The following is a 17,666-nucleotide window of genomic DNA, read 5'->3' as shown; positions in this document are numbered from 1 at the left end:
ATGAAATCTGATGTTTTACCCTAAGGGTATGAGAGCAAAAACAAAAATGTCAAAAGGATTAGGGTGCAAATCTTAACTTATTTCAGCAGTCCTAATGCCTTGCCTATAAAGGCATCATTACTTGATATTCAAGTCAAATGTTAATAGATAAAAATTTATCCAAGCACTGAAATGGCTGCCTTTCTTTAAGAAATTCTGAAATGACCTTAAATCCCCTGCATTTTCTAGAAAATTACATGAGAATTCTGCTCAGATTTTGGTTCTTTTGGTCCTAATAGTCTGGTTCAAATCACTGAAAATTCACAGTCTTGCATTCTGGTCTAAAATGTTTTGATTTCTGAGTATTTAGAGTCTGGTTTGGATTCTGTTGTGGTCTCTACTGTCCTATTTCTGGGTTTAGGGCTGGCTTCTGCTGCTGCTTTTCTTCTACTAAACCTTTACTCCTTTGTTCCCTTTATTTCCAGGTATTCATCTTCTTGACGTGTGAAATGGAGAAGCACAAGTTTGTTTGCTCGAAGTTTAAAATATAGACAACATCAGTTTTATTAAATGTCTGGGTTTTTTACATTTCCGAAAACCTCCAAATTTCATAGTTAGTTTTGGTTCTCATTGTAGTTTGCTCATTTCTGTTTCAGTTCTAAGTTCGTTTGCAATACTAGGCAAGTCGCGTGCTCTAGTTATTAGTGGTTTACATGAATCTGAGTTAAGAGTTTTTGTATAAAAGGACTTCAAAGGCTATTACAGCAGACTATTTGATTAGATTGCTTGGGTTTTAGATATTTTGCTTACTCTCTGTTGAATTCTGCATTGTTCAGTATAGGTTTCCTTTCGAAGTCGTCAAAAATGCCAAGTGCTAATGGAACAATGTTCAGAACTGCATGTTATGTCTTATAATCGTGTTACGTTTTAGGTTAATGCTTAATTTCACATTTGTTAAGTGAATAATTTCATTGGATCTCTTTTGTCAATTGTATGTTCTGAACATAGGGTTGAGTAAACTTGGATCTGGGAAGCATGATGGCAAAATAATTGTTTGGTGTTGAAATCCTTTAAGCTTCAGAATTGTGAGCTTGGTCACTTTGAGCTTAGAACGACCAAATTCAGAGGCTGTCTCCCTGGCATGTTCCTATAGCCTTTGATTGATTTGCTTTAATTGAGTTAGCACAATTGTTGGTTCTGAAAACTTGGGCCTGAAGTTGGCCCCAAATAACATGCATCCGGTCTCTGATTCAATGTCACATGTTGAGTATTTGAACGTTTCTCCCTCATTAAGAACTGGGCTCACTTGGGCCCAAGCTTGGAGGTAATTGGAATGGATTCGATTCACGGCAATTCGCCGATACAATTTGGTTTCGAGTTGATTGGTTTCTTTTTTAATATGATGCCTGCTAGTTAGTTAGTAGGATCGAGTTTTTAATTAAATAATTAGAAGTTCCACAAGCCTTCTTTAATTGATTAATTGGACTTTTAAAAGTAGATTGGAGGTGCATATATTAGGCAAGACATAGTCTATGGCCCTCATGAGTTAGCTTAAAAGACTTTTGGTTAGAATAAACCGAGGTGCGCCGCGCCAAGTAAGATGACAAATTGCGTGGCCCTCTTTAATTATGTCATTAAAAAAATATTTAGAATTCGAGGCGTGCCTTTTAGTAAATTTCCATGGCCCTCGCAAAGTTAAAAACGCGTAGTTGCTTTAGGTGCGATATTTTAGTAAAATTACTTCTCCTAAATTCGGGTGCACATTTATGTGACCCAAATCCAAATCCCAACGATGTTAAATCATGTCAAAAATCACGGGTGCATTTATGTGACGTGGTTCGAGACATGTTTTTAATGACATTGCAATTTCCTTTAAAAATCAATTAAAAGCGGTTAACAGCTAAAATTTGCACATAGGTTCATAATTGTTTAAAATCAGATAATCTAGCTAAATATAACAGTTGAGCGACCGTGCTAGAACCACGAAACACGGGAATACCTAACACCTTCTCCCGGGTTAACAGAATTCCTTACTCGGATTTCTAGTTCGCGGACTGTTAAACTGAGTCAATCTTTTTCTCGATTCGGGATTGGAACCGGTGACTTGGGACACCATAAATCTCCTAAGTGGCGACTCTGAATTTGTAAATAAAATAATCCCATTTCGATTGTCCTTTAATTGGAAAAACTCCCTTATATACCCCTTTACGGGGTGTAGGTAAAAAGGAGGGGACTATCTGTATACGGTTAAAATCGGGCTTGCCCGATTTTGCTATTTAATCGAGACCGGGAGATCACGCCGATGGTCAACTTCGCAATTGATCGGGCTATAACACGAAGACGAGGTGTCGAGTTCAAGAATCGAGATGTCCGTCAAGACCGAGGCCAGCAGCAATCGAGACTAAGTATGACCAATTTCGAGTGATGTGCAATAACGCAAAGGTAAGATATTCGTAACCGGTCGAAGATCACAGTGAAAATCTCGGAACAGATCAAATCAATGGCGGTTATTCGTACCAATCATGGAATTTGCTTCCATAATTAGAATTGTACCATAATTAGGATTCCTCTAGTATATAAAGGGGAGTCCCCATCATTTGTAAAGGACCTTACATTCACGAATATCAAAGCAATATAATATTTCTTTCTTTTGCTCATCAACTTGCTGCTCTTTAACTGTTCTTACTCTACCGAGCTTGAGGGTTCATTAGCTCGAGGGCATTGACCAAACACTTGTTTGCTTTGTATTGTTGTCAATTTGTATCATTTATCTTTATGTTTATCAATTAATATTAAGTGAAATCTCATATCCTTAAAATCACTTTACAAGTTTAGTTGTTATCCGAATTTTATGGTAAACAATGTAGTAATTGAATGTTAGCGGGAAAGAAAGGGTTCCGTGCTTTGCAGCCAAATTCATCTAGCAAGGCTCGAATTTATATGTTTCCAATATCTTGCTATATCAGGTAATTAAGTAATAACAATAATAATAATAATAATAACAATAATAATAATAATAATAATAATAATAATAATAAAGAAGCTTCTAACCTTGCATATATAGGTAATTTATTTTTTTAATAAGGCCAAAAGGTTGAAAAACTAAAGACGGGCTAGCGTTGAATCGAGGATTCCGAACGGAACTATCGAGACCTCTCTACCAAACTCAACAATCTTGTCGTGAACTCTATAATCCACCGATACTTTTTCAAAAATCTCCCACAGGTTTTCCCGCCACCCAACTGATTATTAAGCTTCTTCGACAATCTTCTTTTCGGTTAACAACAGAATAAGATTGACGAAATGAGAAGCTGATAAATGGGAATCCATGGCTACTCAAAGAAATAATAGTAACCCGAACAACAGCTCTAAATCCATGAACAACAAGAAGAGGCAACCCTTATCCGACATCTCCAATTTCAATCTCATACCCACTTCCACTCTCCGCAAGCTTGTCTCCTCCTCCGCCGCTTCTTCTTCGAAACCTCAAAATGTTTTCCGAAAACCCCCAATTTCTGTTTCCAATACATCAAAACCTAACAACAACTCGCCCAATAACAATTCCACGGAGGCAAACTCTGGAACCAGCGTCGCATCTTCCAATTTCAACTCTGCTCAAAACCCTAACCCCGCCGATATTTCTACTGTTCGTTATGTTGCTCGTGTGCCTGACTATTCATTAACCACTCCAGGTATGATCTCTCTCCCCCACTCTCTATCCCCCTGTGTGTGTGTGTGTGTGTGTGTGTATTTGCATATTCCAGTTTATTTGGATTTATTGTTTGAATTTTGACATTTAGGTTTATTTTACTCGCTTTCCTGTTTCCACATTAAGTCGCGGTTAATTATCATGTAGGGAATAAATATATTGCTTATAAGCAGCTCCTGATATTTCCAACCTTGCTATCTATTTTTCTTTATGTGTCGTTTTCGTTGGAGGATTATAGTAGTGTTAAATAATCTGTTAAGTGTGAAGAACTTGATTATGAAAAAGAAATTGATATCTGTAGGATTTTAGCTCCTTCCATTCAGAGTTACTGCGACTCAGAAGTACATTGATGGACAACTAATTCTGCTGCCTTGTAGAAGACTACAATGTAGATTTTTTTTTTTTGGGGGGGGGGGTGGGGGGGTTTAAGGGGTTATGCGTTCATCGGAACTCTGAACCTAGTAGCTTTTAGCCCCTGTAATGTGTTAAATATCCACTAAATAGTACTCCCTCTGTCCGAATTTATGTGTCATACTTTCTTTTTTAGTCTGTCCCAAAAATAATATCATACTTCCTTATTTAGAATTATTTTAATTTTAAAATTACCACTTTACTCTTAATGAGATAATTTATAGTCGCATAAATATTTATTGCTTGTATTAGACCACACGTTTTAAAAGTTTTTCTTTCTTCTTAAACTCTGTGCTGAGTCAATTACCGCCACATAAATTAGGAAAGGGAGTATAAGAATATAGATTACAAACCTAATAAATCAAATGAGTTGTGGTGGACTTCCATACTCGAACCCACGAAGTACGAATTCTTGATCCTCCTCTGGGATTTGGAACTCCAAAAGTTACAAACGAAATTATTAACCTACTTTGTTTAAAATCTTAGTAGCAATAGCTGTCTTTACGTCCATCTGAACTTGTGAAACATGGGATATAAGTAATCTCTTCTTAATAATTTAACTATTGAGTACCTCTTAAGGTCTTTAGTTCAAAGAAATCATTATTATTGATAAAGTAATTATTATTGATACAGTAATGATGATAAGTTTGAACTTTGCGTATGTGAGATTCATATAGTCAGTTCCAAGTCTAGATGAAGGAGGAGGATTGTGTTAGATTAATCACAAGCCTACAAATAGTCCGAGTATGATGTATAAAAGTAGCTTAATATATTGTGAAACATGATCTACAGGTGCCTACCCCTAGCAAATTGAGGTTTATGTTAAAAATTGTAAACACGCTCCTGCCATGTGAGCAGAAGCAATCTACATAATACCTAACATTGATTTGGTTGATTCTTCATTTGCTCTAATAAGTTTGGCTTCCCAATATTGAAATGCTAAATGCAGGAATTGTGTTACTATGCTTGCTTTTGCTCAATTTCCAATGTCTGTATTTGTTTTAACGCCTGGGGCTAACCTGTCTAAGTTTGGTCTTGTTTGTTACTCAAGCAGGCAGGGATAATGAAGCTGTAGTTTATAATCGAAGGCAGACTACAGAGAAGTCTAATTTGGAATCTACTGCTCCGAACATCACTCCCAGTCTTCATGAAAACAAAAAAGACAAAAGGAAAGAGATTGATGAGCCTTTCCTTTCCCTGCCTCCTACAATCACAAAGGATAAAGGGAAGGCAATTGCCGAGCCTTTCAGTAGCTTGTCTCCTGAGACCAAGGAAGATAAGGGGAAAGGAATTGCTGTTCTATCTACTCCAGTTTCAGGAAATAAGAAAAAGAAGGGAATAGTTATTCATGAGCCTTTTGTGTCTTCATCTCCTCAGAGAGTAAAGGCCAAAGCTAAGGCAATTTCTCATCAGCACTTTCCTACAGATGAAAAAACAGCAGAAGAAAAAGTTGGTGTTTTGACTCGGAGTTTCACATCTTTAAAGAAAACAAGGGGAAAAGGGATGGAAGACGCATCAGTTTTTAGTTGCCCTACTTTTCCAAAGACAAGAACCAATAGGTCTCTCTCTCTCACACACACACTTTTTCTATTTAGTCTGCCTCTACATGTATGTAATCTTGAGGAAGCGGTTTTATTTCCTCCTTTTTCTTATATCAGCTTTTTTTTTTTCCTCCTTTTTTCTGAGGTTACTCACGTGAGATTTGAAGCTTGTTGTGGTGATATCATTTGCTGATATCCTGTACCAAATATAGATTGTTGGTTGATTGAACTTTCATGCTCCTGACACCGCACATGCAGTTTTACCTCTAGTTTTGACCCTGAGAAATTTTCAGTGGCACTTCCTCATGAATGTGTATCCTTTCCCAGCTTGAGTCTGGCTGAAAATTTTTCTGTCTTGGCAGTGCACTCAAGCTACTATTTATTTCTTTATCTACTGAAGTAGCATAATCTTTAATGAATTGGGTGTCTTAGTTGTAATTATGTTCACTTTAAAGGCTCCGCACATGCTTAATATGCAAGATAGCTCTGCAGCATGCACATTAGCAACACCTTCCCTTAGTCCCATTTCTTTCCTGCGGCACATCTAAAATCGAGGCATTTTATGTTTTGAATGGAATAAAGACATTTTAAACGTGAAAAGTGACATAGGAGAATGCTCAATACTGATGCTCTCTTGATTCTTGTTTCTTCTATATAGGACTGAATTCAATGGAGCTGGTAATATTAAACCCTCAGGTTCATGGACGGATCCTACTGGAAAGCGTAACAAGGTTTGTTAACAATCTCTTTTTGTATTGATCTCTAATGAGAAGCATCTGTAACTGGCTTCTTTTATACATCCTTCTCATTGCTGTTGAGATCTCATGGACTACCAGTAGTAATGGGTACTGGCCTCTTTCATTTTCTATTTCTAGGTTCAGTTTCAGAGCTTTGGGAAATAATATGCTAAAGTTTGTTTCATCCGTATCTTTGCACAATTATCTTGTAATATATATGTTTCATATATAGGAAAATATGTAGATTAGATATGAGAGACATTCATGACATGGAGGTTCGTTAGCGTTCTGAAACATTTCTTTCTAAAATGGTTCCAATAGCAAGCCTAAGCTTACATCGCTGACCCCCTGACCTGATTTTCTTCGCCAACCATGTCAAAACAATATTAGGGCAAGATGAACTAAAATATGGCTCAGTGAGTTACCTAAAACTGAGGAGTTGGTGTTTAAAACTAGTAATAAATTCCTATTAATATTGCTGATAACTGCTTTCTGGAATGCGGGCTGTGCATTCTTTCACTTATATCATAGCCTACCATTTTGATGGCTAACAACTAAAATGTTTCTGCAGAGGAGGCGCACAGAGCAGAAACCTGTCGTTGAAGATCCCTTGCCAGAAGATTTTGTCAACTACTGGCGAAAGCATTTTCAAGAGGTTGATGAGTTTGAATTGCCAGAAGAGGAAGCATCGTACAGTGATTTGGACTAGAAGGAAAGGAATAGTGTTTGACAAGTAGCAGATCTAGTCTGACCAATTGACCCTCCCTGTATAGTAATGCCCATATACTTCATAAACGTGTTGATGTACCAGACTTACATAGTTATCAGTGGTAACTCTTCATAGTTGTTGTAACTGTTATTTGTATTTGTTATGTTACACGTAAAGTGGTAAAAAGTTTTTTTTCCTACAGATCAGGTATCACGTTCGCGACAAACAGACACTCGCATAAAAAGTCACATTTCGAAAGCCATAAAATTTGGTGAATTTCTTGATCAAAATGGACGTCGTTATAGGAGTTTCTGTAGCTTTATACTTTTCTTTGGCATGAGAATACCTATTTTTGCTTGCGCAAGGGAATTCATTTGCGAAAAGGACAAGGCAAAAACCTTTAGAATGCATTCAACAGAGACGCACAAACATGAGCGTGCATGGATGCACATATAATTGGTTGAAGTGTTGATTTTGTTAACTTCACATCATGGATGCTTGTCCTGAATTAATGAATATTGGCTTGATAATTTTGTGAAACTAAGAACAACTATTCCTTAAGTTAAATTCTTAACCTTGTAACTGTAACATAGTATCTAACCAATCAGGTTAGAACATGGGAGTAGGAAGGGCTTGGAGGACTGTATCCTTGAAATGGCTTATAGGCTTATGCAGAGTGTGGAGATAGAAGCCCATCCCAGTAGAATTTGTGCAAACTGTGTATTTATATTAATAAATTCATTAAATATGTACACATTAAATTTAGAACCCAGTTATTAATATTTGGGAGCATCATTCTAATATCGAGAGCCCATAAAGTTGAAATCCTGGCTCTGCATCTGGGCTTATGGTGTTGCTATTAATAGTTTGTGTTGCTTGTATTAATTTATTATAAATATGCATAGTTGGAAGAACTGTTTAAGCAAACAGAGATTTTGGAACTACAGATGTATAGTACAGTGGAAGCACTAGTATGTTGATTAGAAGATGGAACTGTTAAGTGCTAAATTCAAATCTTTTGCGGATTTCTCCTTGTCTATGCAAGCATGTTGCCTTCATTAAATAAAGGTACATGCTGAAAGGTTAATGTGATGTCAATAAAGAATGATGTTTGTCAATGTGGTGGTGTGATACTTTAATTTGTTTTCATCGCTTTCTATTGTATGTATAAAATAGAAACGCTGTTGATGGTTCAAGCATGTCATATTCAAAGCTTCAAAGGCTTTATATTATCACTATGAAATCATCGATCTTTATTTAGTTGTTTACTTTTGATAAATATTGACGTAGAAGGATATTTAGAAACTTGTGACAATATTGAACCTTGTGCACTCTTATCAAGTTTGGTGGCTTATAATTTCATTACTATCTTGGAATCATTCTAGAGACAAAGGCATTTGGTTTTGGGCTTTCTATAAAGTATCGTATTTTCTAATACCACTTCAGTTTATTAACTAGCTTGTGTTCTCTTGGTTTACCATCCTTAGCTTGTTCTTTGGCAGCATGGAACTATACACATAGTTGACATATGTTTGCAGTACGTTGAAGTTTCCATTGGAACATTATGTTGCTCAGACTCTCCTAAAATGTCGCAAGGTGTGTGTCGGATACTCTAAAAATAATCTATTTTTGGAGAATCCGATACGAGTGCGGCAGTATTTTGAAGAGTCCCCGCAACAATGAATTCTGAAACGCGGGCCCGGGGGTCGGGTTTTGATAATTTCGGGGTTTGTGTCATATATTGATTGTTTTTGCTTGGACTTCGTTCCCTTAGCATATTTTGACGTCCTCGTTCTGATTTTGGATAGATTCGACGCGAGTGGAGGCTGATTCGAGGGGCAAAGGCATCGCGAGCTAGAGATTTAATCGGTTCGAGGTGAGTAATGATTGTAAATGATGTTCTGAAGGTTTGAAACCCTGGATTGCACATCGTAGTGCTATATTAAGGAGAGGCACACGCTTGATGACGAGCGTGGGGTCGTGCACTATTGGGGATTGCGACTTGGTCCATCCTGATTGATGATTTTACCGCGTATTTGACTGAAATCTATTTGTTATCATCATCATTTGGGTTGAACGCCATATTTGGGGCCTTGTGCTAACTATTTGAACCTTTCGGGGATTTTTACTGGTATTTCCTCACTGTTTTGACTTTATACTTGAACTCAGTCATGTTATATTTCATTGTTTTCGTACTCAGCCATGTTTACTCTGTTTTAATACTTATATGATCTTTTAAATGATATTTTGGGCTGAGAATCATGTTTTACTATTGTCCAAGTGGATTGTGAGGATTTTGACTGGGTAAGGCCGAGGGCCTATGTTGTGAGGAAACATTTGATACTGATTATGAGGTCGAGGGCCTGAGATATGTACGCCACGAGGTGGCTTGATTGATATGAGGCCGAGGGCCTATTGATGATACCACGAGATGGCTTGATATTGCGCTTGGGCCGTAAGGGGCCCCTCTAGGAGTCTGTACACTCCCAGTGAGCGCGGGTACCCATTGTGATGTGAGATTGAGCCCGATGGGCTGGTATTGTTCTATGTAATTGCCCGAGGGGTTGGTATTGTTATGAGATGTTGCTCGAGGGGCGAATTTGTCGATACTGTGCCCGAGGGGCGAGCCTTCATGTGTTTACTTTTCATAATTGATTGTCAATTACCTGCTTAATTATTGAAAAAGGCTTTTCATGAAACTGCATTGAGTTAAAGGATTTTACATATCTTTTACTGATTTACTATTTTTAAATGGTTTTACTGCTTCATTGTGGAATGTTTTATGCCTTACGTGATTTCTTGCTTTCAGTCTTTATTTACATTTGTTACTCACTGAGTTGGAGTACTCACTTTACTCCCTGCACCCCTGTGTGCAGATTGAGGAATTGCTGATCCTACCAATGCGAGTTGAAAGCTCCCGGCGGATATTCAGAGTTCACGAGCTAGCTGCTTGACGTCCGCAGACCTGTGTTTCTCCCTCTTTCCCATTTCTATCTCTTATCAGACATTTGTAATAGTTTGCGAATTTTTCAGACGTGTATTAGGTTTTATAGATGCTCATGACTAGTGACACCCCGGTTAGGGCTGTGTTGGGTTGTTCTTCTGCGTATTTATGATATTATCTGCTACTTTGGATTATTTACTCATGTTTCGACTATTTCTAAATGCTTAACTATTAATAAATTGGAGAATAGGAAGTGTCGGCTGGCCTTGTCTTCACGAGAGGCGCCATCACAACTGAGTCCGGGTTTAGGGTCGTGACAAGTTGGTATCAGAGCCTAGGTTACATAGGTCTCACGGTCATGAGCAGGTTTAGTAGAGTCTCGCGGATCGGTACAGAAACGTCTGTATTAATCCTCGAGAGGCTGCAGAACCTTTAGGAAAAGCTTCACATTCTTGAAATTCTTATCGTACGTCCTTGATTCAGCTTGAAATGTAACTTTTTCAATTCCTTCCACGTGTTCGTATGCACACATGAGCGCTCAGTATCAGATGTGTATCGATGGCTTGTAATTCCCTGATCGAGGGGCGAGATGTGATTTTTTATGTGTTGAGGTTGGTCCTGTTTGGAGGACTTGAGGCCGGGTTTTGCCTGCAGCTTGAGCACGGAGGTGCTGATTGTGTGAGCACGTGTATCTGGATTTATATGTTCGCTAGTGTACCTATTAAGGGAAGTGATGACTATATGGCTTCGTGATGAGTATGATTTGACTGCGAGATGTGTTCAGATTGTTCGGACGTGGCAAGAAGAGGTTGCTTGAGGGTAGAAAGAACTATTTAGTGCTTGATTTCCATCTTGATTTAATGTGTAGTCCCGAGTGTGGGTGTGTTGAATGACCTTTTCCTGTTGTCTAGTTGGGAAGTGAAGTAGATTTCATGTTGTGATATGGGTTCGAACCCAAGAAGATTAAGTGATTGTGCAATAGTTATGATTATTGAAGAGTATAGAGAGATACCAGTTTGAGGAGAAGCGGGTGGGTTATCTCCTGCGGATTGTTCTGAAGTTTGTGTGATCCTTATGTCGTTTATTGGTAGATCTCTGTTACCTGTGAAAGATATGTGTCACAATTGAGTTTGATTTGCTTAAGAGAGTAGGCATGTCTGTTACGAGGATGAATGCGAGATTTTCAGAAGATATAAAGTACCTGATGATCTGTGTTCCACGAGCTTATGAAGGATTGAGTTTAATCTCACTATGGTATTATGGCAACAATAAAGTATATGCGTTATGAGTTATTGTGTATGTTTTGGTCTATGGCTTCGAGCCAAGTGGGGGAATCCACTATTAATTAGTCGATTGCACGGTTATGTGCTATGTTGGTTCTAGTTTGAGGCGTGCGGATGAATCAGTCATCGGCTTCAGCGCCAGTTACTTCACCAACACCCACCCAGCCAGCTAGGGGTCGCCCTAGAGGGGGAGGTTGATCAGGTGGTGGTAGATCAGGTCGCGGTCAGGCGCGTTTCTATGCACTTCCAGGCAGACCCGATGCTATTGCTTCAGATCCCAGTTCCACCTTTTCTTATGTGTCATCATACTTTGTTCGTTATTTGGGTACGCCCCGTGAGTTTCTTGCTTCACCTGTTCATGTATCTACCCCGGTGGGCGATACTGTTGTTGTAAACCGTGTGTACCGATCGTGTGTGGTGACTATTGGGGGTCTGGAGACCCATGTGGATCTTTTATTATTGTGTATGGTGGATTTCAATGTCATTTTGGGCATGGATTGGCTATCTCCGTGTCGTGCTATTCTGGACTGTCATGCTAAGATAGTCACATTGGCTATGCCGGGTGTGCCAAGGATTGAGTGGCGAGGTGTGACTGATTATGTTCCTAGTAGAGTGATCTCATTCTTGAAAACCTAGCGTATGGTTGGGAAGGGTTGTCTTTCGTATCTAGCCTTTGTGAGGGATGTCGGTACTGAGACTCCCAATATTGATTCTGTTCCAGTTGTGAGGGATTTTCCCAATGTGTTTCCTGCAGACCTGCCAGACATGCCACCGGACAGGGATATTGATTTTTGTATTGACCTGGTGCCGGGCACTCAGCCCATTTCTATTCTGCCGTATCGTATGGCACCAGCGAAGTTGAAGGAATTAAAGGAGCAGCTTCAGGAACTCCTTGATAAAGGGTTCATTCGGCATAGTGTGTCACCTTGGGGTGCGCCGGTTCTATTTATGAAGAAGAAGGATGACACTATGAGGATGTGCATTGATTATAGGCAATTGAACAAAGTAACAATTAAGAACAAGTATCTCTTGCCTCGCATTGATGATTTATTCGACCAGCTTTAGGGAGCGAAAGTGTTCTCCAAGATTGATCTCTGTTCAGGTTATCACCAGTTGAAGATCAAGGACTCAGATATTCTCAAGACAACTTTCAGGACCCGATATGGTCATTACGAGTTCTTGGTGATGTCTTTTGGGCTGACCAATGCCCCAGCAGCGTTCATGCATTTGATGAACAGTGTGTTCCGGCCTTATCTTGACTAGTTTGTCATAGTCTTCATTGATGATATTCTGGTGTATTCGCGTAGTCAGGAGGAGCATGCAGAGCATTTGAGAGTTGTGTTGCAGAGATTGAGGGAGGAGAAGCTTTATGCAAAATTCTCCAAGTGTGAGTTTTGGCTCAGTTCAGTGGCATTCTTGGGGCACGTGGTGTCTAGCGAGGGTATTCAGGTTGATCCAAAGAAGATAGAGGCGGTTCAGAGTTGGCCCAGATCGTCCTTAGCCACCGAGATTCGCAGTTTTTTTGGTTTGGCAGGTTATTATCGCCATTTTGTTCGGGGATTTTCATCTATCGCATCGCCCTTGACCAAGTTAACTCAAAAGGGTGCTTCATTTGTATGGTCAGACGAGTGTGAGGAGAGCTTTTAAAAGCTCAAGATAGCTTTGACCACAACTCTAGTGTTAGTTTTGCCATCAGCTTCAGGTTCAAATACTGTGTATTGTGATGCTTTGAGAGTCGGTATTAGTTGTGTATTGATGCAGAAGGGTAGAGTTATTGCTTATCCTTCTCGTCAGTTGAATCCCCATGAGAAAAACTACCCCGTTCATGATTTGGAGTTGGCTGCCATAGTTCAAGCGTTGAAGATTTGGAAGCATTACTTGTATGGTGTGTCTTGTGAGGTGTTTACTGATCATCGTAGCCTCCAGCACTTGTTCAAATAGAAGGATCTCAATTTGAGGCAGTGGAGATGGTTGGAGTTGCTTAAGGATTATGATATCACTTTATTGTCCCATCCGGGAAAGGCCAATGTGGTTGCCGATGCCTTGAGCCGAAAGGCGGTGAGTATGGGGAGTTTGGCATATATTCTAGTTGGGGAGAGACCTCTTGCAGTTGATGTTCAGGTTTTGGCCAATTGGTTTGTGAGATTAGATATTTCGGAGCCCAGCCGGGTATTGGCTTGTATGGTTTCTCGGTCTTCCTTATATGATCGCATCAGGGAGCGCCAGTATGATGATCTGCATTTGCTTGTCCTTAAGGACAGAGTTCATCATGATGATGCTAGATATGTGACCATTGGTGATGATGGGGTGTTGAGGATGCAGGGCCGGATTTGTGTGCCCAATGTAGATGGGCTTCGGGAGTTGATTCTGGAGGAGGCCCATAGCTCGCAGTATTCCATTCATTCGGGTGCTGCGAAGATGTATCAGGATCCGAAATAGCACTATTGGTGGCGGAGAATGAAGAAAGACATTGTGGGATTTGTTGCTCTGTGTCTCAATTGTCAGCAGGTGAAATATGAGCATCAGAAACCGGTAGCTTGCTTCAGCAGATAGATATTCCCGAGTGGAAGTGGGAGAGGATCACTATGGACTTTGTTGTTGGACTTCCACAGACTTTGAGGAAGTTCGATGCTATTTGGGTGATTGTGGATCGGCTGACCAAGTTCGCGCACTTCATTCCTGTGTGTACCACTTATTCTTCAGAGCGGTTGACTGAGATCTATATCCGGGAGATTGTTCGTTTGTATGGTGTCCTAGTTTCCATCATTTCAGATAGGGGCACTCAGTTTACTTCGCAGTTTTGGAGGTCTGTGTTGTGAGAGTTGGGTACTCAGGTTGAGTTGAGCACAACTTTTCACCCTCAGACGGACAGACAGTCCGAGCGCACTATTCAAATATTGGAGGATATGTTGCGTGCTTGTGTCATTGATTTCGGAGGGTCATGGGATCAGTTTCTACCGCTTGTGGAGTTTGCTTATAACAACAACTAACAGTCGAGTATTCAGATGGCTCCATATGAGGCTTTGTATAGGAGGCGATGTAGATCTCCCATTGGTTGGTTCGAGCCCGGTGAGGCTAGGCTATTGGGGACAGACCTGGTGCAGGATGCTTTAGAAAAGGTAAAGGTAATTCAGGATAGGCTTTGTATAGCGCAGTCGAGACAGAAGAGTTATGCTGATAGGAAGGTTCGGGATGTGTCCTACATGATTGGCGAGAAGGTTCTGTTGAAGGTTTCACCCATGAAGGGTGTTATGAGATTTGGGACGAAAGGGAAATTGAGTCCTCGGTTCATTGGGCCTTTTGAGGTGCTTCAGAGGATTGTAGAGGGGGCTTATGAGCTTGCTTTTCCACCCAGCTTGTCGAGTGTACATCCGGGATTTCATGTATCTATGCTCTGGAAGTATATTGGGGATCCGTCTCATGTTCTAAATTTTAGCACGGTTCAATTGGATGATAATCTGACCTATGATGTTGAGCTAGTAGCTATTTTGTATCGTCAGGTTCGAAAGTTGAGGTCAAAGGATATAGCTTCAGTGAAGGTACAGTCGAGAGGTCGGCCCGTGGAGGAGGCTACCTAGGAGACCGAGTGGGAGATGCAGAGCAGATATCCTTACTTGTTTGAGGCTTCAGGTATGTTTCTTGATTCGTTCGTGGATGGCCATTTGTTTAAGTTGGGGAGGATGTGACGACCCGACCAGTCGTCTCATGAGTTACTATTCCGTTTCCCCATTTCTGCTTCTTTATGCTTTGTTTATCCGTGTTATGTGGTATTGGGTTAGTCGGATCGAATCAGGAATGATTTTGGTAAAGTTTGAGACACTTAGTCTCTTTTAAGAAAGTTTAAGTTGAAAAAGTCAACAGGATGTTGACTTATGTGTTAGAGGGCTCGGATGTGAGTTCCGGTGGTTCGGTTAGCTTCGGGAGGTGATTTGTGACTTGGGAGCATGATCGGAAGGAATTTTGGAGGTTCTTAGTAGATTTAGGCTTGAATTGGCGAAGTTGAGATTTTGGCGATTTCCGGTTGGTAGGCGAGATTTTGATATAGGGGTCGGAATGGAATTTCGAGAGTTGTAGTAGTTCCGTTCTATAATTTGGGATGTGTGTACGAAATTTCAGGTCATTCGGACGTGGTTTGGTTGGGATTTTGATCAAAAGCGAAATTCGGAAGATTTTTGAAAGTTTGACTTGAATCCGATGTGTTTTGGGTGATTTGATGTTATTTGAGGTGTTTTGATGATTAGAACAAGTTTTAATAAGGTATTGGAATATGTTTGTGCTTTTGGTTGAGGTCCCGGGGGCCTCGGGGTGATTTCGGATGGTTAACAAAGAAGTTGGATTTTTGTTGCAGCTGCTGAATTTGTTGTTTCTAGTATTTTCGCACCTGCAGATTGGGGACCGCAGGTGCGGCACCGCATATGCGAGAGAAAGGGGCTGCAGAAGTGGATTTTGGAAGAATGTCAGGAACCGCAGAAACAGTCAGGATGGCCGCATCTGCGGAGTCGCAAATGCGGAAGGCTTATCGCAAATGCGATTTTTGGGTTGGTTAGTGATTCCCACAGAAGTGGAGGATTTAACCGCAAATCTGATACTGCAGATGCGGTTGAAGTACTGCAGATGCGGAAAGGTCTGGGCAGAGCATATAAGTTATTTCATTTCGCGAAATTGAGCTATTTCACCATTTTTGACTTCGGCTTTAGAGCATTTTGGACAATTTGAAAGAGGGATTTCAAGGGAACTTCATTGAGGTAAGGAATTTGGACCTAAAACTCGTTCCTATGCTATTATTACATGGATTAAAGCTAGAAATCATGGAAATTGAGGGTGAAAATTGGAAAAATTAGGGCTTGGAAACTTAGACATTTACTTGAGGATTTGAAGAACCATTTGAGGTCGGATTTGAGAACTTTTGATATGTATGAACTCGTGGGGAGATAAGGAATCTATTGATGAAAAAATTATTGAATTTCAAGATGTGGGCCCGGGGGTCGGGTTTTGGTAATTTTGGAATTTGTGTCGTATATTGATTGTTTTTGCTTGGGTTTCGTTCCCTTAGCATATTTTGACGTCCTCGTCTGATTTTGGATATATTCAACGCGAGTGGAGGCCGATTCGAAGGGCAAAGGCGTCGCGAGCTAGAAATTTGACCGGTTTGAGGTGAGTAATGATTGTAAATGATGTTTTGAGGGTTTGAAACCCCGGATTGCACATCGTAGTGCTATATTGAGAAAAGACACATGTTTGCTGACGAGCGTGGGGTCGTGCACTATTGGGGATTGCGACTTGGTCCTTCCCGATTGATGATTTTATCGCGTATTTGACTGAAATCAATTTGTTATCATCATTAATTTGGCTGAACGCAATATTTGGGGCCTTGTGCCAACTATTTGAACCCTTTAGGGATTTTTACTAGTATTTCCTCACTGTTTTGACTTTATACTTGAACTCAGTGATGTTATATTTCATTGTTTTCGTACTTAGCCATGTTTACTCTGTTTTAACACTTACATGATCTTTTAAATGATATTTTGAGCTGAGAATCATGTTTTACTATTGCCCAAGTGGCTTGTGAGGATTTTTGACTGAGTAAGGCCGAGGCCCTATGTTGTGAGAAACATTTGATACTGATTATGAGGCCGATGGCCTGAGATATATACGTCACGAGGTGGCTTGATTGATCTGAGGCCGATGGCCTAGTGATGATGCCACGAGGTGGCTTGATATTACGCTTGGGCCGTAAGGGGCCATCCAGGAGTTTGTACACCCCCAGTGAGCGCGGGTACCCATTGTGATATGAGATTGAGCACGATGGGCTGGTATTGTTCTATGTGATTGCCCGAGGGGCTGGTACTGCCCAAGAGGCGGATTTGTCGATACTGGGCCCGAGGGGCGAGTCTTCATGTGTTACTTTTCATAATTGGCTATCAATTACCTGCTTAATTATTGAAAAAGGTTTTTCATGAAACTACATTGAATTAAAGGATTTTACCTATCTTTCACTGATTTACTGTTTTAAATGGTTTTACTGCTTCATTATGGAATGCTTTGTGCCTTACGTGATTTCTTACTTTCAGTCTTTATTTACATTTATTACTCACTGAGTTGGAGTACTCACTTTACTCCCTGCACCTCTGTGTGCAGGTTCAGGCATTACTGATCCTGCCAGTGCGAGTTGAGAGCTCCCGACGGAGATTCGGAGTTCACGAGGTAGCTGCTTGACGTCCGCAGACCCGTGTTTCTTCCTCTTTTCCATTTCTATCTCTTATCACACATTTGTAATAGTTTGCGGATTTTTCAGACTTGTATTAGGTTTTATAGATGCTCATGATTAGTGATACCCCAATTAAGGTTGTGTT

General features: G+C 40.3%; 1 protein-coding gene across 1 annotated transcript; it reads left to right on the top strand.

The window, feature by feature from the left end:
* Positions 1-3,067: 3,067 nt before the first annotated feature.
* Positions 3,068-7,227, top strand: LOC142181660 (uncharacterized). Its single transcript, XM_075255051.1, has 4 exons — positions 3,068-3,671; positions 5,154-5,658; positions 6,299-6,371; positions 6,949-7,227. The coding sequence occupies exons 1-4, from the start codon at positions 3,308-3,310 to the stop codon at positions 7,084-7,086; spliced, it is 1,080 nt and encodes a 359-aa protein (XP_075111152.1). The 5' UTR covers positions 3,068-3,307; the 3' UTR covers positions 7,087-7,227.
* Positions 7,228-17,666: the final 10,439 nt, after the last annotated feature.

This window comes from Nicotiana tabacum, chromosome 6 (assembly GCF_000715075.1).
Source record: "Nicotiana tabacum cultivar K326 chromosome 6, ASM71507v2, whole genome shotgun sequence".
Classification (NCBI taxonomy): Eukaryota; Viridiplantae; Streptophyta; class Magnoliopsida; order Solanales; family Solanaceae; genus Nicotiana; species Nicotiana tabacum.
This window is presented reverse-complemented; position numbering and strand designations above follow the sequence as displayed.

Bases quoted from the DNA above. Each gene is read 5' to 3' on its own strand.
- LOC142181660 (XM_075255051.1), top strand. From the start codon at position 3,308: ATGGCTACTCAAAGAAATAATAGTAACCCGAACAACAGCTCTAAATCC. The intron at 3,672-5,153 runs GTATGATCTCTC...TTACTCAAGCAG, and splicing joins CTATTCATTAACCACTCCAG to GCAGGGATAATGAAGCTGTA. The intron at 6,372-6,948 runs GTTTGTTAACAA...ATGTTTCTGCAG, and splicing joins CTACTGGAAAGCGTAACAAG to AGGAGGCGCACAGAGCAGAA.